Raw genomic sequence first — 26,266 nt, forward strand, 5'->3', positions numbered from 1 at the left:
GTTACTCTTAATCCCAGTGACTAAAATAAATTAAATACATCTAATCAATGAGAGACACCTATGTGTAATGCCATATCAGTAGGCCTTTTAAATAGACAAATATGACAACTTAGCAGGAATGAGTTGGGGTCTGCAAGAGGACTGCATGTGGCACCACGGACTGTTGCCCATCACTATTCTAAAGAGTGTAGAAGTTCTCCACAGCAACCAATCAGCTTCTAGCTATCATTTTATAGACTGTACTAGATAAATGCTAGCTGATTAGTTGCTATGGGCAACTTCTCTCTTTAGCTTTAATAAATTGTCCCCAAAATCTGCAGCATATCTTGTTGTAAATTGACGCATGAGTTGCCTGAACCCTTCACTGCCTACAGTATTCACTAGTGGTGTTGGGCAATGGATAGGCAAACAGGGAGAAGTCCAGGATGTACTTCGGTAAGAGTTCTCTGATCAGCCCCTTTGGAATGTTGCACAAGTAGTTGTTTAAGGTTTCTTTTGTGACGGGCTTATACCAGGCCTGCCTCTCCGGGAACTGGATGTGCTCAGGGGCGGCGATGTTGCGTAGTACATGGCTTGCATCCTGGCTCAGCCTCTCGTAGGTTCCTATGAAGTCGTAGCGCACGGCACAGGGCTGGCAGAGGTGGTAGATGGGCATCCAGTGCTCGTTCATCCGCTCCACGTCCTCGTCCAGCAGGTAGCGCAGGAATTCCGGGAAGGTGACATCGTCCCCCTTGGACAGCCCAGGGCTTTTTCGGTACCTCCGGACGATCTCCAGACCGTACTTCTGCTGGAACTCCCGGATCTCCCCGAACTTGTTCCTGTAGGCAGAGAGCAGCCGCTCCATGGGATCCCTGACAAAGAGGAACTTGTAGTAGTTTTGCAGGCGGTGTCTGACCTGCTCGGCTGGGAGATCGGCCAGGAAGACCAGGTCACTATGGTGGTCCATCTTATGGCGCTTGTCCACGCTCTGCAGGTGGCCGGCCAGCACCTTCAGCACCCACTTCCAGTTTGAACAAGCCACCTTGGGCACGTAGCAGTAAAGGAACTGGTATTTGTCGCTGACCAGAATGTGCTGGAGCAGGGTCCGCCGCTGGCTCCTCGGCAGCTCCCACACGCTATGCGGCATGCTCTCCTGGCTGCACACGCTGCTCATGGTCCTGTTCCTGATCTCCCACAGGACCTGCACCTCCAGCTCCCCCTCCCCGGCCACCAAGGCTGCTGCTGCCCGGTTCTGCGAGTGCCACGCCAGGTCCCCAAGGGGAGGAGGCGTCTTTACCTCGGCTAGGATGCCCCTCTCTATCATCAGGAGCAGCCCGCTGGACGCCACGATCACCCCAAATATCAGCATGGAGGGCAGAAGGGCGCTGTAGCCCCTGGGGTGCGGCAGCAGGTAAGAGGGGATTCGCCTCAGGGTCTCTGAACCCATGGGAAAGCCCTTGGGCAGCTGGTCCAGGGGCTGAGGAAACATCTGGCTGGGGAGTGGTGATGAATTCTGGATCGCTGCTCAGTGGATTCGTGAAGGACACCGTAAGACGGAAGATCCCGCAGCCGTCTGTATTCTTCAGGGCGCTAGGAGCAGCTTAGGGCCGTTATCTCTGTGCCCGCAGCAGCGGCCTCATGTCCCGGGCACAGACCTGTATCAGCAACACACAGCAGCCTCCATCATCCTCATTACTGGAGAGTGAGGGGCCCAGACTGTTGCCAACTCTGAAATGGAAAACAAGCAACTGAAGAATGAAAAACAAGCCCAAACCAATCCAGAAAAGCTCAACTTCATGAAACCACAAACTTTCTTTTTTTGTTTATTTTATTAAAATAAATATAAAGATTTATACAATCTGCCTTTAATTTCTTTCAATTGATATTTATCAGCACAAAATCTATTAAATAAAGAGGCCAAATCAATGTAACAAAAATATCAATTTCTTTAAAGTACAGGAGACAAAAGGGCTATTTAAACAAACACCTCAAAACAATATATGTCAGTATGATATTTGCCATTTCTATGGGTGGGATGTACTATGCTTCACATCCGTGATGCAGTACATCCCGCCTCTTATTGGGTACATACTGGGGTTATTTATCTCAGTATGTACTTAGAAATGCGATTTAAATCGCAAAGGACAGCTCTCCGATAAGATCTGTCCTTTGCACCTCGGCTAGAGGGACTTCCGGGTTTAACACCCAGAAGTCTCTCTGGCGTCTCTTTGTGTATGCGCAAAAGGATGCACGCGCCGCGGGGGGAGATGGGAGGGATCCGATTGGATCCCTCTCAGAGGGCGTCCCGATAAGAAGCATATACGCTTCTATTGGGTAACGCCGGTCCTTAGTAAATATGGGAAATGCTGTAAAACCACAGAAAACTGCATTTTCAGGGGTTTTACTGCATTTCTCAGTTTAGTACATCCCGCCGTATGATCGTCTAAAACTATATAACTACATATATAGAAAAATAGATAGTACAGAGAGATATACAGAAAGAAATACATAGAGACAGATAATACAGAGAGATGTACAGAGACATATACAGGGAGACATATACAGGGAGATATACAGAGAGATAGATAACAATAAATCGGGGGGGGGGGGATGAAACAGACATGTAACATGTACTTTACTTAGTGGTATCTAACTGCTCAGTGTAATCTCAGGTGCTGCTGTCTCGCTGTAGACACTATGCACACTTCTGTGACCTTGTCACAACTCCGACCTGACACTTCACTGCAGGGTGTATGCTCTATTGTTCAACCCCCAATACCCCTCCCAGGCAGCAGCAGAAGATAACAATTATTAGATCATTGTCTCTAGTGCTGGCTGGATGAATACTAATTAACTCTGCTGGTCAGGCACACAGACAAGCAACCTTTAAAAAAAACATACCTTGTAAACGAAAGCAAGCCCAAAAACAAGCAACCTTGGTAAAAACAAGCCCAAAAACAAGCAACGAGCAACTCAGGAAAAAACATGCAACTCTGAAAAAAATCAAGCCCAATTCCGCTTGTTATAAGCGGACTTGGCAACTATGGTGACAACGTCCCACCCTGTATAATGAGACACCAGCGCTGTGTATACGGGTGTAGGGGGCATGGCTTGGAGGCCTAATATGGCAGGCATGGTGCAGCTGCCATGGTAATATATACACAATCAGTATTTATCCCATTCTTTCTGTGTGCATCTAGGTGCAAATCATCAGATAAAGGTTATTCCTCATATTATCAGTTACATCAGAGCCCGTTTATTATATTTTCCACCTGCCCCCCCTCACACCCACCCCCAGGAGTGCAGGTGCCGCGTGGCATGCGAGTTGACGTCTGCTACAAGATTGGCGAAATAACCACGTTCAATGTGGCAGTAACAGCCACACCTCCCGAATACACTGGACAGAAGAGTCTGCGGCCCAAGACCTATCATCAACCAACGCGGTGTATGTAAGGCTTATCGTCTCCAGCGTAGCTCCCTACATATAATAAACGACAGGTATTACCTGCTCCGGGGAGTCCCTCTGACTGCCAGGCATCGGGCTTCATTGCCATCATGTACAGATCACGCCCGAACGATGCTCTATTTACCATACAATATAATATGTCCGAAACTTGGTTATCGGCATACCGCAAAATCAATCCTGTGGTCCAGTATTATTCCTCCCAAATGCCGAAGTGATATCCTGTATGCTCCAGGTGTAATAACTCATAAACTCCCCATCACCAGATGTATGTCCTCCCACTCCCAGTGTAGTGCAAACCAATCACCATAACAATATTGAAATAACGACACTGAGACTTGCTTAAGGGGAAAGGAAGGTCAGCTTTTATTAATTTTCCTATTTAAAACTATAAATGGCTATTTAAACTAGCAGATACTAGAAATGTTAACACTACTAAATAACTAAGAGGAGGAAAGGACAGATAATGAATGGTGGCACCGAAAGAACGGCCCCACAATGCAAGATCCACCAACTGCCACTCCATACTTGCCCCGTACCAAAATGGGAGGCGACCAACCAGCCCATTACCACGCCCAAGGTATCCACCTCCCGCCCCAATGACACAACATGAGCTCACCTGGAGCGATGGTACCGCTGACCCCAGTAGGGAAGAATCAGCCTAAGCCATGTATAGGTGAGGGAGAGCAGCTGAAGCTCCATAGACAGATGGCGACTGCAATCGTTCTTTCCCGCCAAATGCCAAAGCTGACACCACTCATAAACCGAAAAAACAGGGAGGGTGAGCGGGGAACAAACCAAAGGAAGATGATCTAAAATGGCTGCTAGAAAATTCTCCATGAAATGTCCCTGAAACCCCACCCCCCATCATCCTTCCCATAGGCATCAGAAGTAGTACCTGAGTCACCTGAGCCGATCGCCTGATCTCCCGTACCAGACACGACAGCTCCCACTCCGTCCCTGGCGGGAACGCCAGTCTCCGAACTCAAAGCAGCAGCATCAGGGAAAGAAACAGATAAAGAAGCAGGAGGAGGTATCACACCAACAGCCCCAGAGCCCCCTGCCCCAGAAACTTCCGCCACAGCGGAAACAGAAACGTTCACAATATTATTTGACACCGCTCCATGCGCGCTCGCTACTGGACCCAAGGAGGGGGGGGGACCTGAATGGCCAGCGGAACTAATTGCGCACCGAGCCGCTGCAGATCCATACGCGGCGCCGGCACCCCCATCGCTAAAGCACCCTGCGATACTGGCAGCAACGGGGCCACAGCAGCAGCCACCACAGACATTAATGACGCTAGCGGGGATGACAAACCATCAGCCGCAGCGACAACCTGCTGGGCCGGGGGCGCAGGTATTGAGGCCGCAACCTGGGGGAAGACGGCGGAAGGCAATGGGCCAGCGGTGGCCGTAGGGTGTACCCCGGCCACCACCTGCGCATATGTCAAGACTCAAAATATATATACAATTTGCATATATAATTCAGGCGCACATATAAATAATAATTCTATCTAAATATAATTAAGCTGCTCCTAACCGTGATAATCTGCAATAAACACTAGTGTATCAAAGTACAAAATAGCCTGGATATAGAATATTCAACTTATATGCCTTAGTAGGCCAATAAGATTATTAAATTCAACCAGACAAAAGAGCGCTTGACATAAAATTAACAATTTATTGTAAGACAAAATAATTATAAGCAATAAATTAACTATAAAAATCAAGACACACATATACATACAGTTATACATAAAATACAAGCTGGTATTGTATATCAATAATGGCTCATACCTATAGAAGGGAGAATAACCTCTGCAGCAGGTATCTCCTATATTGGTATGCAATAAGTAACCATCAGTACTGTGGTTCCAAGTGATAGTCCATAGGCAAACGCAGAGGGGGTTTCCGTCTGCCTGGAAACCCCCCTCCCCAGTCCACACCATTACCATAATAGAAATAGTAATATAATAGAATTTTACTAGTGCTGCATGTTCTTGGATTGTTGCCCACATCTAAAATAAAAACAGTCAGCTCAGTCAGGATGGAACTACTTCCACACCTAATGGCTTACTGTGATCGCTGGTCCTGTATCTGCTGGAATTATGACACACAATACACTTTGTATGACGCATAGTAAAGCTGGATAACTGGTAATTATGCCCTCTTCGTGGACTGGCCACACTCACTCTAAAATTGAGTATTTGGAAACCCCCCTCTAGAAATCCTGCGTTTGCCACTGTAGTCTCTGTCCTCCGGATAAAAAAATTGATGGTATCGCCGTTTATTTAAACGGATTATAATATATACACCTCAGATGTTTCTGGTATGGTGTTTATAATTAAATAGCCATACATCAGGTTCTCCTCAGATAGACAGCAATCGGTTATTGGTAGCCTGTTGTAAATGTTCCATAACACTGAATCAGTGATAATCGCTTTCACCGCGATGTTTAATGATGCCATTCAGGCACAGAAATTGGAACTGACTTTCATGAAAATAGTCAATAGTGTGACTGCTTACCGCCGGCCGGCTATAAAAGGATGTCACTGCCCGTCAATGGAAATTGGACAGGGCTCAACGTGTAGCGCTCATGGAGCGTACTTTCTCCTTGCAGTTACACTACCATGTGCGGCTCTCCGGTGTCAGACAGGAACGTGTTTAGAGGTGAAGACCAGCTTGTAGCATGTAAGGGAGACCCTTACTAGTTTCTCCGCTACAGGTGATGGCGGTTTCGTCAGAGGGTGACGTGAGCGCCAAAGTGATGACGTCAGCAGCAGTGGGAGCAACACATCAGTGTTAGCTGTGCTGGTGATTTGAACTATTATAATCACCTGGGATTAATTGTTATGCAAAATGAGCCTACTGTGATTGGGACACTGACTGTTTAAATATCTGGTCTGACTGAGCCACAATTTTTGTCTTCTGAGGAAACCGTTGTATGGTCTAATAACGGAGAAACATGTTAAGTTTGTGGACTTAATACTGGCTGCTTGACAAGTGGATCTGTCTGAACATTGTGGTGTTACGGATGCAAAACCTCCGTTTTTTTATGCAAGAGCCGTGACTTCTTCTCATATCTGGGCACTGATGTGTTGCTCCCACTGCTGCTGACGTCATCACTTTGGCAAGCGGCAATTCTGATTATCAGACGGGGAACGTGATTCACAGAAGATTGCCCTACCACCGGTACTATCTGGGGACTTTGCCTTTGCTCAGGATTTCCCTAAGAGTGGTGAGACTATATTGATGCAAATCATACTAACATACTGCCTCTGCTAATCAAGCTTCTATACCATTAGTGGATCCTTCGAACGACCTTTTTCAAGCGACTAATATTTGCCAGTCATCAGTGGTTATATTGTATCTTTTAACTCAATTTTATTGATGTATTCATTTGCAATGTTATACAGGTTGAGTCTCCGATATCGAAAATGCTTGGGACCAGGGGTATTTTGGATAACGGAATATTCCATATTTTGGAATATTTGCATATCATAATGAAATATCTTGGGAATAGGACCCCAATATACACACAGAATGCATTTGATTGTTATATACACCTTATACACACAGCCTGCAGGTAATTTTATACAATATTTTCAATAATTTTGTGGCTCAAACAAAATTTATGTACATACATAAAATTCAGTTATGTTTCATATACACCTTATACACACAGCCTGAAGGTACTTTTATACAATATTTTTAATAATTTGCGCCTTAGACAAAGTTTGTGTACATTGAACCATCAAAAATCAAAGGTTTCATTATCTCAGTCATGCCAAAATAATTCCGTATTTCGGAATATTCCATATTTCGGAATATTTGGATATCGGAGACTCAACCTGTATATGTATTAAATTTATTATCAATTAATTCAGCGCTCCTTTGGGTGTATATACATATATGTTCTCATTTGGTTTTTGTTGATCTTAATTGAGTAGTTTACAACACTACTATTGGGAGCTGCTATATAGCTAACAATTGGTTATTGTATTTTATTGGTTGCGCCTAATTTTTATACATATTTTTTTTTGTTTCAATATAGGAGATACCTTCTGCAGAGGTTATTCTCCCTTCTAAAGATATGAGCCATTATTGATATACAACACCAGCTTGTATTTTATGTATAACTGTATGTATATGTGTGTCTTTTATAGTTCATTTATTGCTTATAATTATTTTGTCTTACAATAAATTGTTAATTTTATGTGAAGCGCTCTTTTGTCTGGTTGAATTTAATAATCTTATTGGCCTACTAAGGTATATAACTTGAATATTCTATATCCAGGCTTTTTTGTAATATGTCAAGACTGCTTGCGTAGTGGAGCCGCCAGGCCTCCCAGGTGGTTGAACTAAAGGAGGCACAGGGGCCTTCTGCCCTGTGAACCCCCGGCAGCAGTAGGTGGCGCTGGGCACTGCCGGCGCTGACTAGTTCTACCCCCCCGCGGTAGCTCAGGCCCTGGTCCAGAGTCCCCAGAGTCCACCCAGGAATCTGAACCCGAGCCCCATGCAGATACTAGTGGGGAGTGTGAAGAGGAGGGCGCCATGCCCTCACCCCCCCTTTGGCGCCCGCGAGCTCCCTCGTGGGATGCAGCACTAGACAATGCGGCCGGGGAGTCCCTGGCCGAACATCTCCCCCGCTGACCAGCGTCACCGCCGGGTGCCTCCGCGCAGAGCGCGAGGCCCAGACGGAAGCTGTGGCCGGGGCCTGCACCTGAGTCACATAGCCCTCGGCCTCCGCATAGCGAGCGGGGACTGGTGAAGAGCGACGGGGGTGAACGGGGACTGGGGCAGAGCGGCGGGGCAAGGCATAGCGGCAGATGCAGGAGTAGAGGCGACAAGGGAATGAAGGAGAGACGGTCAAAAAAAATAAATTGGGGAATAATACAGCACAGAAGAGACAGATACAGAAGGGAACAGAGAAAGGGAACTGAAGGAGATGAAGGTGAAGAGAAAGAATATTGAGTAAATTAAGAATGAAAACAATACTTATATTGCTTCTACTCCAAGGCCTTTCCTTTCAGCTGAACAAACCAAAGATGATCTAAAATGGCTGCTAGAACATTCTCCATGAAATGTCTGTCGAAGCTGAATAATTGGCTGAGACAAGTTCAGTTTAAAATTTAATCGCGACGACGCCATTTTGCGACTGGCCTCAAGACACCATCTTGTGAATGGCAGCAAGACTCCATTTTAGAAAAGAAAGCTTACACAAGCACCATTTTGTCAAAAATACATAGTACACAATCCACAGTGCAAAGTTGCTAAAAGTAACAATTTTGCTACTCACAACGCAAAGTTGCTAAAAAGTAGCACGAACAGCTTTTTCACAATCTTCCCCAAACACCTACTGACGGTGTTTAACAGACATAAAATAACTTTGCAACACATTAAAATCACCACAAACATATTTGAGCAGTAGCAAAGTAGTGGTGTTTTCCCCTGCATTCACATTAACACATACGCGATGTAGCAAAAAGTAGCAAATTAGTGGTGTTTTCCCTGCACTTCATGTTAAACATAGGACAATGCAAAATAGCTATTTAGACGCACAGCCAGCTTTTTAGTGATCTTTCCCAAACCCATACTGGCATGCTCACACACATACACAGAAGCCTTTCCAACTTAGTGCTGGTCGCTAAGTGCCCCACAGACCCTCAAACGCACAACACAATTTAATGTCATTTCTCCCCGCATACACATTTAAAAGCAATGGTCCCACAGCACGAAAGGAATGATTATTATTTGGTTTAATCGCAATGTCAGCATATGAAGAAATGAATGTTTTCTGTAACTATGGTTTAGTAAATGGCAAATGGACCATGATTGGTGCCGTACTGATCTACTCTTTTCCCACAGCATTCCGGTGGCATCGGTGAGGAGATCAGAACATGCGGCTATGAAATATGAATGATAGAGAGAATAACTTCTTGAAATGTTGTATGCCATGGTTTAGACTAGATTTATTATGCAGCGGGAAAGTGGACACAATCAGGCTGTTAGAGGCTGGTTTGAGTCTTTGCACTGACCTATGAATTGTACCGTAACGGAAGAAGCAAGAAGAGGAACCAATGAGAACCTGCCAACGTATTCTATTGTATTGCTTATCCCAGTACGGGTATATATGCGAGTGCTCTGAAATGAGATGCCAGTCTGCGGTGGTCCTGTTATGCTGTTTCGACGAAGGTTTCATTACTGATGCCGGTATCTGGTCCCAGAGCGCACGCGTATGTATTGACTGTACCTTATGACCTAAATGTTTGTACAATTTAGTTTGCGCTCATTGTTAGATCATAGCGTGGTAACATCTGTACTTTTACCTGAATAATAATCTTTAGCGCGTTGGACCGCTATTCCACTGTCTTAGAGTCTTATTAATGGTATATTTAAAACACAGCGCTAATTAGCGACACCTTATGGTTTTAGGAGGTATAGGCAGGTTTTGTCTTAGAGGTTCTAGGCAGGTGAATCTTAGAGGTTTATAGGCAGGAATGTACTAAAGGTTCAGTTGCACGATTCAACAGTTGGGGGCTCGTAGGTTTATCACGTTATCTGATACACGGTAACACTCGGTCAGTTCCCTCTCAGCAAAAGGGTGGAGGCGCCTTTTGAGAGACGCATTAGTCTTTCATTACCACAGTGTTGCTGACAGCATACTGCCGGTTATTGTGTAGAGGAAGCGCTGATCAGAATCCAGGGACAAGGAGAGAAAAGTTATTTTCTCTCATTGATAAAAGTTTAGAGGGAGTAGCATAATAGCGTTAAGGTAATAACACGTGGGTCTAGTCGCATCACTGTGTATGCGACTAGTCGCACAATTGTGTACACGTACTTCCGGTTGTGCTGCCACGTGTTTGAACAAATCCATTGAGGTTTACATTTTTTTTTCTATTACCAATATCTGGGTTAAACGTGTATTTTTCTGCGCAGGAAAAAAGTGTGTAACAGTGAATATTTGTTGAACAAAGTTAAGGGTATCGTATGAGCCTTAAGGGCTAGGTGCAAGGGTTAGCCTAGTCGCTCGGTAAGCAGCTTTACCGTTCTATACACAGTAGCAGGTGTACATGTTGTCTTTTGTTGTATAGAGGTGCGTGAGAGTGGCCGACATATAAACTCTCATAGGCTTGGAAGTTGCCTTACTAAATCTTATCCGGGTGTGGAAGTTGCCTTTTTCAAATCTTATCCAGGTGTGGAAGTTGCCTTACTAAATCTTATCCAGGTGTGTGGGCGCCGCCGACTTAAATCTTCCGCAGGTAAGTGAAAGTATCTTGATTGTCTTTCACCGGTTTAAATTTTTATTGGAAAGCGTACGAGTTGTCCCAGAATGGGAGCCATGCAAACAGTAGAAATGTTAGGCAATGATGTGCTGCTAATGGAGGCGCGGATCGGATCTGCCCGTCGTATCATGCACACCAAATATGGTACTTATGCAATAAGGTATTGTGATCTATGGTTTAATATGACGAGGAAGAGTGTCAGACCGTTTCCCAGAATTGGTAGTTTTGATAAAAATGTGTTAGATAATGTCCGGGATCACATCAGTTTGATGCGATCCCGAGAGAAAAAGATTTAATATTTTGAATGTTTAAAACTGTGGCAGCACGAGGGGGAAATGTGGCTGAAGGAGGTACCCGCGACACCTGCTTGCAATAGCCCACAGACGCATTGCTTGATAGCGCGCACGCACTGCAAGGTAGCGTCGCAGAAGGTAGTACAGATGGTTCACGCGCACCACCACCACCCTATGCGGATGGGGGTGTAGGTGCAGTCAATGAAAAAAAACCCCATAAAAATGTAACAAACAAATTGTACCCTCTCTTAAGCAACCTTAAAGAAAATGTTTATGATGTGGATGATGAGCCTATTGTAATGTCTGCCATTTCCCATGCTGTGCAAATGATAGATGCTGCATCACCACAATCACGGGTTGTGCCGCCATCTCCATCGGTAACAGCAAGGGAAGTGATAACACACTCTGCACCCATAGAGGAAGTTGTTAATACCATACGTAGCAGCAGCAGATTAAACCCCCAGCCAGGTAACCAGGTCAAAGGTAGCAGCGCTACCGGTCTGCATCCCATTCGGACAATAACTGTTCCAAATGGAAATGCAGACGCAAACGGTATAGTGCCCATGAGGGAAGTAGTAATGCATTGTCCTTGGACAAGAGCAGAACTAAATTCCATCATAAATGATTTCCCCGATCCCAAAAAGGAATTAGCCAAATGTCAAAGATTTTTGAGAAATTTGGGTAGTTCACATGAGCCCACTAATAAAGATTGGCATGTGGTGTTAAGGGTCTGTCTGCCACGCAATACCAACATGACAAAATTTATCACGGATTGTGTATTGGATGGTGACGTCCCCTTAACAGATCAAGTAAACCAAGGTAACATTTCCCGCATAGTAACTCAATTGGGTATATATTTTCCAGTAGTAGTTAACTGGAACAAAATTTTCACAATTAAACAGAAAGAGAGAGACTGCAGAAGATTACTGCGATCGGGCTCTGCAGGCTATCACCCAGTACACTGGGATAGAGGATATTAAAGATAGCACTCACCACCGGGGAATGATAGTCACAGTACTTGTGGATGGTCTGAAAGAGAGTTTGAAAACTCGGGTACAGACCTCACAGCCTGGCTGGCGGGGACTTACAATAGATACCCTCATAGAAACCGCCATTGAACATGATAAGAACATCTCCAAAAAGAGAGAAGCCCAGAGCGAGAAACTGATGGCTGTCAGTATACAAGCTCTGGAGGGAATGACGGTAACATCACAGCCAACAGACACGCTTGCACTTGCACACACACCCACTCTCACTAACCACACTCAACAACAAACGCAACTCTATCCCACTAACCCGATGCAACCACAGGTCCCAGGCTATCCACCAACTTCTTATCCCCCACAATACCCTTACCCTCCCTATCCTTACCCATATCCACCACCTTTACCCTCTGCGCAAACCTCACAACACCACATGTCTTCACCCGAAACACGAACATGCTTTAACTGTAAACAGACAGGAGGAGTGCAATGCCAATCAGGGGAGTGTCTTTCCAATCTTAGTACTGTTATTGTTAAAAGAGCTATCATTCCGGATACTCGGGGAAGGTGTGGAGGGTTATCGTCTGAGGATTCCTGTATTTGTGAGCTTTGTGGGTCCCTAGTTGATGAGAACTGTATCCAACGGTGCCAACCAAAATATAATCCATACTGGGAAGGGTATCCTTTAGAGGATTATCACAGCATGGTAGGCAAAGTGTTAAATCAAACCGATTGCTGGGTGTGTTCACATGTGCCACAGGGACAGAATAATGTAGGGTTGGTGCCATTTCCGCTGAATATCACGGAAATTTTAGAATTGCAAAAAGGGAAAACATTGGATGGAAAATTCCTCTCATCCAAACCACCTCATTTCAAACTCTATCAATATCAAGTAGATAGATCACTTTTGTGTTTGAACATAACCAACCCCAATAAACCCGGAGGTTGGGAAGTGACGGGGAATAATCAGACGATGACCTTCTCACAAAGAGCTGATAATGAGTCCATAAACTATGATCTGCTACACTCAATTAAATCAAGTGGGAAATATTTTAGGTACCGGTATACATTGAGTTCCACCAAAGAAATGATTGGTAAAGTACCAGATGGTTATTGTGCTAAAATAATACAACCAGAAACTTGCATATACCAGATGGAAGAGCCTGAGATAGGATTGTTTGCAAGAGAAATGTGTTTAATGATAATGATGCATACCATTCCTTATGTTCTCCCTGATAATGTATATTTTATATGTGGAAGAAAAGCGTATAAATGGCTCTCCCCGAGTTCCGATGGTTTGTGTTACCTGGGAAGAGTAGTCCCAGAAGTTATGACCCTCACACATGTTGAAATGCTGAGTATACATAAAAACACACCGTCACCATATCTTCACACTCAATATGAACACAGAGGCAAGAGAAATATGATACCTGGTGATATGCATAAAGCCGCTCAGTTAATCAGTGAGACAACTGGCTTCCAAGTTTCCCACCAGAATTGCGAGGGGTACATTAAATTTTAGATATATCCAAGAACTTGCTAAATTAATAGATAATATCACCGAGATGTACGATGACACATTCAGGTACACAGGGAGAGAATTGCAAGCGTACAAGAAAGAACTGGTGCAACACAGGCTAGTGTTGAATTATTTAACAGCTGTTACTGGAGGGTATTGCATTACATTGGCCACTCAATTTGGAGTAAAATGTTGCACCTATGTCACCAATGATACCAGCGACCCTAAGGAGGTGATAGACCGGAAGATGGATGAAATTCTGCAGCTAAAGTGGGAATTTCGCAAGAACCATAACGCTTCAGTGGCTGAAGTAGGGGAAAAGATAGAAGGATGGGTGTCATGGCTGAACCCAGTGAAATGGTTCTCGGGTCTAGGGGAATGGGTCCAGGAAGTGATCGCCAGCATAGGCAAATTCTTGATCCTTATACTGATTGTCATCATAGTAATTGGCATATGCGTCCGGTGTGTTCCTATTGTGTTGAAGTGTGGAAAATGTAAAACAGAGTGAAATGAAGGAATGAAACTGTGATGGTGGTTAGAAATGATAATATGTATACCGAGGTAGATACAGAACTGCATTACAACCCTGAGCTAGGAAGTACCATAATTTAAATGTGTAATATTTAGACATGCATAGAGGATATTATTGAAATGTTATTTATAGAACACCCAGAAAATGTAAAGTCTCAAATTCCCCTTCAAGACTGCTGTTATAAGACTGGTGCATTCCCACACCTGTCACATGATCTCCCAAGATCCGCGGTGTGCGTATAATAGTAGTTTTATGTCCCCACCCAGAGACACATTATTGATGGATTAAGAATCACCTTGTGCCATCCCATAGTAACACTAAATAATATATAAATGTAAGCCTAAATTAAATCCTAATAGCAGATTGTGATAGCATGTTGTTTGCTATCAAAGGGTGGACTGTCGAGGCTGAATAATTGGCTGAGACAAGTTCAGTTTAAAATTTAATCGCGACGACGCCATTTTGCGACTGGCCTCAAGACACCATCTTGTGAATGGCAGCAAGACTCCATTTTAGAAAAGAAAGCTTACACAAGCACCATTTTGTCAAAAATACATAGTACACAATCCACAGTGCAAAGTTGCTAAAAGTAGCAATTTTGCTACTCACAACGCAAAGTTGCTAAAAAGTAGCACGAACAGCTTTTTCACAATCTTCCCCAAACACCTACCGACGGTGTTTAACAGACATAAAATAACTTTGCAACACATTAAAATCACCACAAACATATTTGAGCAGTAGCAAAGTAGTGGTGTTTTCCCCTGCATTCACATTAACACATACGCGATGTAGCAAAAAGTAGCAAATTAGTGGTGTTTTCCCTGCACTTCATGTTAAACATAGGACAACGCAAAATAGCTATTTAGACGCACAGCCAGCTTTTTAGTGATCTTTCCCAAACCCATACTGGCATGCTCACACACATACACAGAAGCCTTTCCAACTTAGTGCTGGTCGCTAAGTGCCCCACAGACCCTCAAACGCACAACACAATTTAATGTCATTTCTCCCCGCATACACATTTAAAAGCAATGGTCCCGCAGCACGAAAGGAATGATTATTATTTGGTTTAATCGCAATGTCAGCATATGAAGAAATGAATGTTTTCTGTAACTATGGTTTAGTAAATGGCAAATGGACCGTGATTGGTGCCGTACTGATCTACTCTTTTCCCACAGCGTTCCGGTGGCATCGGTGAGGAGATCAGAACATGCGGCTATGAAATATGAATGATAGAGAGAATAACTTCTTGAAATGTTGTATGCCATAGTTTAGACTAGATTTATTATGCAGCGGGAAAGTGGACACAATCAGGCTGTTAGAGGCTGGTTTGAGTCTTTAAATGTTTGTACAATTTAGTTTGCGCTCATTGTTAGATCATAGCGTGGTAACATCTGTACTTTTACCTGAATAATAATCTTTAGCGCGTTGGACCGCTATTTCACTGTCTTAGAGTCTTATTAATGGTATATTTAAAACACAGCGCTAATTAGCGACACCTTATGGTTTTAGGAGGTATAGGCAGGTTTTGTCTTAGAGGTTCTAGGCAGGTGAATCTTAGAGGTTATAGGCAGGAATGTACTAAATGTTCAGTTGCACGATTCAACATGTCCCTGAAACCCCACCCCCCAGCATCCTTCCCATAGGCTGACCCAACTCTCCCCATCCTCCATAACTGCCTAGTAACAAAACCTTAACCCTCTATAGCCCGTAGTCCGACATACTGGCTCGGTTGTTTGATTTTACTTCTTGCATATAAAATGCACTCCGTCTTAATTCTGCCCACTTAGATCTTTAACCGATGTTCAGCAATTGTGAACCCTAAATAACTCATCATGCAGAAAAGAACATTGAAATTTAAAGGAGCCTCAGAAGTTACCTGATACTTTATGCTCCAAGATCAACAAGATGCTTCTGTAGCATCATCACCCACAAGTCACCCCTAAACCAGAGGTTAGAGCAACCAATTCTCCTTCTACACAAAGCGACCCTATGAGCTTTCACGGCAGAAGTTAAAAAAAACGTTACAGCAGAAATCCAAAAAGAATTTGCCGACTTAAGATTTGACTTATTCAAAAGCACCTCAGACTCTGAGACTAAACCGGACCCTTGCCTCAAAATCCAGAAAGAAACATCACACGAGCTAGAAGATCTGTGCAAAAAAAAATTGTGGGTTTTAAAGGTCAAAACGGGATCTAGAGAACCACGAGAGCAGAAATAACCCCGTGATACGTAATGTACCAGAGTCTGTAAAACCTAGTAACCTGGAATGGTATCGGACCAGACTTTTCCAAACCATAGTCCCTACAACGACGGATCAAGAATCAGAAGTTGAAATATTGCACAGAGTATGACATCTCAGAGCAGGACATACAAAACCCCCGAGGGACGTTATACTGATGTTTCTTAAGCTGGGTACATACCATACGAGAGTTTCACTGATAAAACGGTTAAAAAAAAAAATACACAAACGCATTTGATTATCCAATTGGTCGGCCAAGACAGGAAATCCATACTTGCCTACCCTCCCGATTCGGCCGGGAGCCTCCCGAAAATCGGGTGCCGCTCCCAGCCCCCCGGAAAGGCAGGCAAGCCAGCTGGCCCCAGCAAGCCAGATGTATAAACCCCGGCAGCGGAAGAGGGGGGAAGGCTTTGATGTGATTCGCGCTGAATCGCATCATTGTAGCCCCACCCCCTGCCTCACAATGCCATTAATCACGGCATTGTGAAGAAGGGGCGGGGCCACGATGAGGGGATCACGCTGTTACGCCCTATGCCCCGTCCCCAATGACGTATTGCTCTCCCGGCCATGACCCCATTTTGCTGCGACACGCCCCCGTGTGGTTGCCCGACAGCTTCCTCCCGGAAGGAAGGAGCCAAATGTCAGCAACCCTGAGGAAATCTCAGCCTCAGTCTCCCACTATCAAGCATTATGTTTGTATTCCCGATAATCTGCCCATATTCCAAATTTACTGTGACTACGTCATCTTCCTTGTTGGCGGACATATGCATAATCTGTGTGGTGTGGCCATGAATCGGTAACTTCTAATAAAAATTAGCATAATGTGTAGCACAGATATTGGAGCTTTCAATTTGCTGAAAAAATGCTCCATTTGTTGACTGATTAAAAAAAACAGACAGCGTGTATCTTCACAAATTAAACCTAAGGCCCTGATTCAGACCCACTCACTGCCGCTGGCAGCTCACTGGGTCTGTGGGCGTTTTTTTTTTCTCCAGCCGCTCGCAAAGCTTGCGAGTGGCCAGGAGACCATAGCGATAATCGCGACCATCGGTCTTGAGACGGAACCCTGGGGTAGGGTCTAGCTGCCGTAAGGCCGAGTGGACTTCCTGCTCTAATAGAGCAGGAAGTCCACTACTGACATCAGTAATGATGTGAGTAAGGCCTCCCAACAAATGCCAGGTGTTCCTAAGGGAACAACTGCGTTTGTCCAGCCACCCCCCCTACCTGCCCACAAAACGGGGCGAGCTGTCCACTCACCATCGATAGCCGCCCAGTCTTGTTGAGAGCCCCGTAGCGACTGGACATCAGTCGCTCAGCATGGCTCGTGCATGCGCACGCCAGACGCGGCGCATGCGCAGTGGACAAACATCAGGCCGCTTGCAAGTGCTGTCCGCTCGCGAGTGGCTCTGAATGAGCTCCTAAGTTTCCACAGATGGTTTCTCCCTCTGATGGTGTAAAACTATCAATGGTAAGTCATTGATGGCTTGACCATAAACATAGTAGGCTGGTGTCATCATTGAGGATCCCTATCACACCATTAATGGTTTCTAAACAACGATGGTCAAAGGCCACCCCTACACCACACTTCAGATAGACCCTTGTTCCTGTCAGATCCTTCACAGGCACATTCTCCTCAATGCTTTCCAAGGCTCTCCAACTAGTCACTCAAGTGTAGGGATGGCCATCGTTAGGTTAACCATTGATGGTAGCAATCGATGGTATGAAATTATAGGCTGTGAACCATCAATGGTTTCATCCACTGATGGTCATCCCTTTAAACCTTAAGGATACTGAATTTGAACCTCTATACGCTCCTACCTAAACCTTCTAAAACCTGCCTATAAACCTCTACAATTGACGCTATTTGCGTACGCAGTCATACAGTAAAATAAAGACTTTAGACCTTGAACATGTGTTTCCAAAGCACAAAGTATTATTCAAGTAAAGTACAGTCAGTTACACGCTGTGATCTAAGTACAATTTAGCGCAACGAAATTACACAGACCCAAGATACAGTTATACATACGCACGCGCTCTGGGCCAGATACCGGCATCAGCAAGAAACCTCCGTCAATCAGCAATCAGCAAGAAGACTCCAGACTGGGGTCACAATACACACATTTATTCCCTTACAGAAACAGACAACACAATAGAGAGGTTTGTTGCTGATCCCATTGGTTCCCAGTGCGGGTGCATCTGTTACAGGATATTTAACAGGTTGATTCAAATGGACACAGGTCAGCCTCCGACAGCCTATTGTCTCCTCTATTCCCCCTGCATGCAAATCTAAGCTGTTAGCTTCACAAAATACATTTTGGTGCTTTATATCTCTACGGTCCATAAGTTGAGAATGCATGTTGCGATCTTCACACCGATGATACCGGAAAGCTGTTGAGAAAGTGTAGATCAGTATAATACCAAACACGGCTTACTTATCACGTATAAAACCTTAGATACCAAAATAACTTTTATTTCACAGCATTTGTAATAATGAATAAAACTTGGATCTTATACTTTAAAGCTATGGAACCTTTTATGTGAGTGTGAATTATGTAAGTAGTAGGGGTTTGGGAAAAGACGCTAGTTAGGTTTATCTGATTTGGGGCATATGTGCACGCATGCAGCTAATAAACCGTGTTCGCATGCAGGATATTGTGCATTCGCTAATGTGCGTCATGTTAACAGCGCAACGGTGCGTGATGTGCGGTGTTTATGCATGTGATTCTTTTTATGATGGATTTGATATATATATATATATATATATATATATATACACACACATACATATCAATCATTTTTAAATTGCAATGCAATGTTTTATTAGTAATGAGATTCACTCTCAAACAGGGTGGAGAGCCCCAGCTGTGTGCTGGTGCCAAACTGTCTGATAGTGAGTTTAAAAGAGCAGATTTCTTACCATTGTTCATTCAGTCAAATTCAAGTGTCTGGGCCATATTACAATTGCCACAGCTACACCTGTCCACATGTGGGGTCTCTCCCTTTACATGAAAAACACCCACAGTTCCTGGTGTATTGTCTATTCTATTTACTTTTCTCAGGAGGCTGTTTTTCTACTTGTTTTGGTATTTCTCTATGCAAGGTTGTCCCCAGAATGAGCCTGTCATGGCTTCTAAAAAAGATAATCGAAAACATTGCCATCTGTACTTAGCTCGTGAGTTGTAACTTAAAATGGCGCTGGTCGCAATATGGCATCTTGCAGATTCTTATTTTTAAGATGGAGTCTGGTTGCCATTCGCAAGATGGCATCGCTCCAAGCTAATTTTACACTGATTCTGTCTCAGCCACTAAACCAGCTTCGACAACCTTCTATCGGATGAGGTGTGTCATGTGTGCAAACCACTTGCCCCTACTAAAATAAATAAAGACACTGAAATGTAGATTTGGCAGATAACTTGATGGTGATTTATTGGAGCAATAATTATTTATTATCTATTTAAGGATGTATGGTAGCAAAAAAAGGACGGTCAGAAATCAGCCAAATCTGCAATGCCCACACACAAACAACAACAAGCATGGCAGGCGTAGATCACCCAGAGTGCATAAACATAACAATATAAACCATATACTCAACAAAAGGTAACGCTCGCCCTCCAACTTGACTACCCACCCGTTTGGGTGATGATACTGCCCCCCATTAGGTTGGTACATTCAACTACCAGTCAACGAGGGGAGCACACCTCAACTAAATAATTGCACCCGGACTGGTGACCTGCCATTCTTACTCGCCACAGCAAGGTTCTGCTTATAGAACCGCCGCACCACCACCATACAAAGGACTACCCCAATAACCACCAACTCCCTAAATAGATCCTCAACAAACAATGACAAACCCTCCTCTGTTAAATGGACCCCGTCAGCCCTATACAGCTAACTGAAAAGAAATTGAATACCCTTATGGGGAATGACATGGCCATCATAGGCCACCACAAATTTAGCTACTGCAAAATTAAGTTTTTACCAAGCCTCGTCTATAGTAGGAAAATTCCTAACCCCACGCCAAACTTGGCGAGGTACAATGAAAGACCAAATGAGTTTACACGAGGGCCAGGCCGACAGCACCCTCGCAAATCATTGATTATATTGACTCGCAATGCCTCCTAAATAGGCTATGAATGTCACAAAAACAATAAAATTTATGGTGAATTAGTGAGGATCTGATATTAAATTAGTGAGTATCTGCCAAAAAGAAAAATGTACTATTGGTTGCCAACTTCACTAATTGAAGTGGCTAAGACATACAAAAATACACAAAGGGAAAGAATAGGTTGGGGGTAATTGGGAACAAAACAGGCGAACTCGGCAAGAGGTAAAATAAAAACCTGCTGAGGGATAAACTATGACCGAATTAATTGATTGAAAATAGCCAAATTAGTCCGTCAGTTCAGGCAAAAACTGTAAAATCCCTCAAGACTCCCATTGCCAGCAATGGCGAGTAGCTAATCCCAAGTATCATGGACAAGGGTAACAGACAAGACATAACAAAATCACACAGTCAGGGGCGTATCTTCCTATTGGCCTGGATGGCCCTTGCCAGGGGCGCCAGCCGACAAAGGGTGCTGTTGTCACCCAACATCATTAGCAAATGATTACTGGTCTCCTGTTTGTTCTGCGTAGTGTCTTGCAGACAGCTATCATTAGTAAATGATCATTGGGCTCCTTCTGTCTCCTCTGCTCTTATCAGTGTCCTCTATTGATTGCTAATGTGTATCAGGCTTCTTATATGTCCCTTTATATCAGAAACATTTAAAATTAGAGAGACTAATTTGTTTTTAAAACATTTTTTCTAATATATCTCTTCTCCCACAATACCCACCACATACCAATCACCACTCACTAATTCCCATATGTCAACCTTGCAGGAAAAGAGTGCAAGCACCACATCAACCACAATGCTCTATTCGCAAGGTAATTTACATATATGCAAATTATCTTGCCCACAATGCACCTTGTTTGTTATTGATGCCCTCTTTTCTTTTTTATAGAAATTAATAAACAGTGCTTGCATGTAGTAAGTGTTATAACTGAAAAAATATAAATATATATATATATATATATATATATATAAAAAAAGTATATATATATATTTATATATATATATATATATATATATATATATATAAATATTGTCTCCCTATTTCTACAGGCGTGTAAGTTGAACTACCCCCAGTGTAAAGCTGGCCACACACTAGACCAACTTACATCCAACTTGTTGGAATGAAAATCTAGTAACGGATGGGAGTAACTGTTGATCAGCAATTTGCTCCTAAATGCCAGAAAACAAATGAAAATGGTCGTCAGACAAGTTTGTTAAATGTTTGATCTAAACAATTTGTTCAAACACCAGTTTTTGTCCATTTTCTGGCCTTTTGGAGCAAATTGCTGATTGTCATTTGCTTTCATCCTTACCACATTTTTATTCCAACCAATCAACAAGTTGGCTGGTTGGACAGATAATCTTTAGATGTGTGGCCAGCTTAAGTACTAATAAATTTGTTTTCATCAGTATGGGGAGTTGACCATGATCTTTATAGGTTGTGGATACTTAGGTGTCAGAATTAAGACATGGTCCTTATGGACTGTTTTTATTATTGTGTGTGAGATTGCAATGGACCCATGTGGGCTGTTTTACCTGTGAATTATATGGCAGAGTTAAAAAAGCATATTGCAGTGTTGACAGTCCAATTTGAATATATGTACATTATTTTACCCATAATGCATGTTTGTTTTTGATGCTGTGTTTTCAAGCTTTTCCTGTGTTTTTTGGCATTAGTAAATAGTGTTTTGCAATAGAGTAAGTTCTGTAAAAGATATATATATATATTAAAAAGAGAAATAAAAAAAAATATTCCCCTATTTCTACAGGTGTCTGAATTAAACTACCCCCAGTGTGTGTTATTTTATTTTTTCAAGTAGAAGCAGTCATTGGAGGGGGACGCCAGTCCCTTAGTTTGCCAGGGGCGCTCGGACCCCAAGATACACCCCTGCGCACAGTGGACTATGAACATGACCATAAACATAACAATTACATACTGCAACATGACTTTAAACAAGTGCCCTTTAACGACTTGGCCTAATGTAACTTTTATAGTTATCCAATTTCCATCGTCCCTACAACGACGGATCAAGAATCAGAAGTTGAAATATTGCACAGAGTATGACATCTCAGAGCAGGACATACAAAACCCCCGAGGGACGTTATACTGATGTTTCTTAAGCTGGGTACATACCATACGAGAGTTTCACTGATAAAACGGTTAAAAAAAAAAATACACAAACGCATTTGATTATCCAATTGGTCGGCCAAGACAGGAAATCCATACTTGCCTACCCTCCCGATTCGGCCGGGAGCCTCCCGAAAATCGGGTGCCGCTCCCAGCCCCCCGGAAAGGCAGGCAAGCCAGCTGGCCCCAGCAAGCCAGATGTATAAACCCCGGCAGCGGAAGAGGGGGGAAGGCTTTGATGTGATTCGCGCTGAATCTCATCATTGTAGCCCCACCCCCTGCCTCACAATGCCATTAATCACGGCATTGTGAAGAAGGGGCGGGGCCACGATGAGGGGATCGCGCTGTTACGCCCTATGCCCCGTCCCCAATGACGTATTGCTCTCCCGGCCATGACCCCATTTTGCTGCGACACGCCCCCGTGTGGTTGCCCGACAGCTTCCTCCCGGAAGGAAGGAGCCAAATGTCAGCAACCCTGAGGAAATCTCAGCCTCAGTCTCCCACTATCAAGCATTATGTTTCTATTCCCGATAATCTGCCCATATTCCAAATTTACTGTGACTACGTCATCTTCCTTGTTGGCGGACATATGCATAATCTGTGTGGTGTGGCCATAAATCGGTAACTTCTAATAAAAATTAGCATAATGTGTAGCACAGATATTGGAGCTTTCAATTTGCTGAAAAAATGCTCCATTTGTTGACTGATTAAAAAAAACAGACAGCGTGTATCTTCACAAATTAAACCTAAGGCCCTGATTCAGACCCGCTCACTGCCGCTGGCAGCTCACTGGGTCTGTGGGCGTTTTTTTTTTCTCCAGCCGCTCGCAAAGCTTGCGAGTGGCCAGGAGACCATAGCGATAATCGCGACCATCGGTCTTGAGACGGAACCCTGGGGTAGGGTCTAGCTGCCGTAAGGCCGAGTGGACTTCCTGCTCTAATAGAGCAGGAAGTCCACTACTGACATCAGTAATGATGTGAGTAAGGCCTCCCAACAAATGCCAGGTGTTCCTAAGGGAACAACTGCGTTTGTCCAGCCACCCCCCCTACCTGCCCACAAAACGGGGCGAGCTGTCCACTCACCATCGATAGCCGCCCAGTCTTGTTGAGAGCCCCGTAGCGACTGGACATCAGTCGCTCAGCATGGCTCATGCATGCGCACGCCAGACGCGGCGCATGCGCAGTGGACAAACATCAGGCCGCTTGCAAGTGCTGTCCGCTCGCGAGTGGCTCTGAATGAGCTCCTAAGTTTCCACAGATGGTTTCTCCCTCTGATGGTGTAAAACTATCAATGGTAAGTCATTGATGGCTTGACCATAAACATAGTAGGCTGGTGTCATCATTGAGGATCCCTATCACACCATTAATGGTTTCTAAACAACGATGGTCAAAGGCCACCCCTACACCACACTTCAGATAGACCCTTGTTCCTGTCAGATCCTTCACAGGCACATTATCCTCATTGCTTTCCAAGGCTCTCCAACTAGTCACTCAAGTGTAGGGATGGCCATCGTTAGGTTAACCATTGATGGTAGCAATCGATGGTATGAAATTATAGGCTGTGAACCATCAATGGTTTCATCCACTGATGGTCATCCCTTTAAACCTTAAGGATACTGAATTTGAACCTCTATACGCTCCTACCTAAACCTTCTAAAACCTGCCTATAAACCTCTACAATTGACGCTATTTGCGTACGCAGTCATACAGTAAAATAAAAACTTTAGACCTTGAACATGTGTTTCCAAAGCACAAAGTATTATTCAAGTAAAGTACAGTCAGTTACACGCTGTGATCTAAGTACAATTTAGCGCAACGAAATTACACAGACCCAAGATACAGTTATACATACGCACGCGCTCTGGGCCAGATACCGGCATCAGCAAGAAACCTCCGTCAATCAGCAATCAGCAAGAAGACTCCAGACTGGGGTCACAACACACACATTTATTCCCTTACAGAAACAGACAACACAATAGAGAGGTTTGTTGCTGATCCCATTGGTTCCCAGTGCGGGTGCATCTGTTACAGGATATTTAACAGGTTGATTCAAATGGACACAGGTCAGCCTCCGACAGCCTATTGTCTCCTCTATTCCCCCTGCATGCAAATCTAAGCTGTTAGCTTCACAAAATACATTTTGGTGCTTTATATCTCTACGGTCCATAAGTTGAGAATGCATGTTGCGATCTTCACACCGATGATACCGGAAAGCTGTTGAGAAAGTGTAGATCAGTATAATACCAAACACGGCTTACTTATCACGTATAAAACCTTAGATACCAAAATAACTTTTATTTCACAGCATTTGTAATAATGAATAAAACTTGGATCTTATACTTTAAAGCTATGGAACCTTTTATGTGAGTGTGAATTATGTAAGTAGTAGGGGTTTGGGAAAAGACGCTAGTTAGGTTTATCTGATTTGGGGCATATGTGCACGCATGCAGCTAATAAACCGTGTTCGCATGCAGGATATTGTGCATTCGCTAATGTGCGTCATGTTAACAGCGCAACGGTGCGTGATGTGCGGTGTTTATGCATGTGATTCTTTTTATGATGGATTTGATATATATATATATATATATATATATATACACACATACATATCAATCATTTTTAAATTGCAATGCAATGTTTTATTAGTAATGAGATTCACTCTCAAACAGGGTGGAGAGCCCCAGCTGTGTGCTGGTGCCAAACTGTCTGATAGTGAGTTTAAAAGAGCAGATTTCTTACCATTGTTCATTCAGTCAAATTCAAGTGTCTGGGCCATATTACAATTGCCACAGCTACACCTGTCCACATGTGGGGTCTCTCCCTTTACATGAAAAACACCCACAGTTCCTGGTGTATTGTCTATTCTATTTACTTTTCTCAGGAGGCTGTTTTTCTACTTGTTTTGGTATTTCTCTATGCAAGGTTGTCCCCAGAATGAGCCTGTCATGGCTTCTAAAAAAGATAATCGAAAACATTGCCATCTGTACTTAGCTCGTGAGTTGTAACTTAAAATGGCGCTGGTCGCAATATGGCGTCTTGCAGATTCTTATTTTTAAGATGGAGTCTGGTTGCCATTCGCAAGATGGCATCGCTCCAAGCTAATTTTACACTGATTCTGTCTCAGCCACTAAACCAGCTTCGACAACCTTCTATCGGATGAGGTGTGTCATGTGTGCAAACCACTTGCCCCTACTAAAATAAATAAAGACACTGAGATGTAGATTTGGCAGATAACTTGATAGTGTTTTGTAATAGAGTAAGTTCTGTAAAAGATATATATATATTAAAAAGAGAAATAAAAAAAAATATTCCCCTATTTCTACAGGTGTCTGAATTAAACTACCCCCAGTGTGTGTTATTTTATTTTTTCAAGTAGAAGCAGTCATTGGAGGGGGACGCCAGTCCCTTAGTTTGCCAGGGGCGCTCGGACCCCAAGATACACCCCTGCGCACAGTGGACTATGAACATGACCATAAACATAACAATTACATACTGCAACATGACTTTAAACAAGTGCCCTTTAACGACTTGGCCTAATATAACTTTTATAGTTATCCAATTTCCATCGTCCCAGGGCCTTAATTTCCGACGCAGAGAAACCCGCAGCTGCCGCTGAAGTTGCAGCACCGATCTTAAAAGAGTGCATTCCAAAGTCCTGAGGCGAGAGGCCTAAACCTGACATATACTGCTTCAAAAAACTGACCAAACTGGTACTTTGTAAGCGGAGCC

General features: G+C 43.7%; 1 protein-coding gene across 1 annotated transcript; it reads right to left on the minus strand.

The window, feature by feature from the left end:
• Nucleotides 1-361: 361 nt before the first annotated feature.
• LOC148512598 (carbohydrate sulfotransferase 14-like) lies at nucleotides 362-1,468 on the minus strand. The gene has a single exon (XM_088482019.1). It carries the CDS (start codon nucleotides 1,466-1,468, stop codon nucleotides 362-364), a length of 1,107 nt encoding a protein of 368 aa, XP_088338145.1.
• Nucleotides 1,469-26,266: the final 24,798 nt, after the last annotated feature.

Source organism: Taudactylus pleione, unplaced genomic scaffold, assembly GCF_031769625.1.
Source record: "Taudactylus pleione unplaced genomic scaffold, aTauple2 ptg000280l, whole genome shotgun sequence".
NCBI lineage: Eukaryota > Metazoa > Chordata > Amphibia > Anura > Myobatrachidae > Taudactylus > Taudactylus pleione.

What these genes read in the sequence shown, in the direction of transcription:
- LOC148512598 (XM_088482019.1), bottom strand. Translation starts at nt 1,468, where the DNA reads ATGTTTCCTCAGCCCCTGGACCAGCTGCCCAAGGGCTTTCCCATGGGT.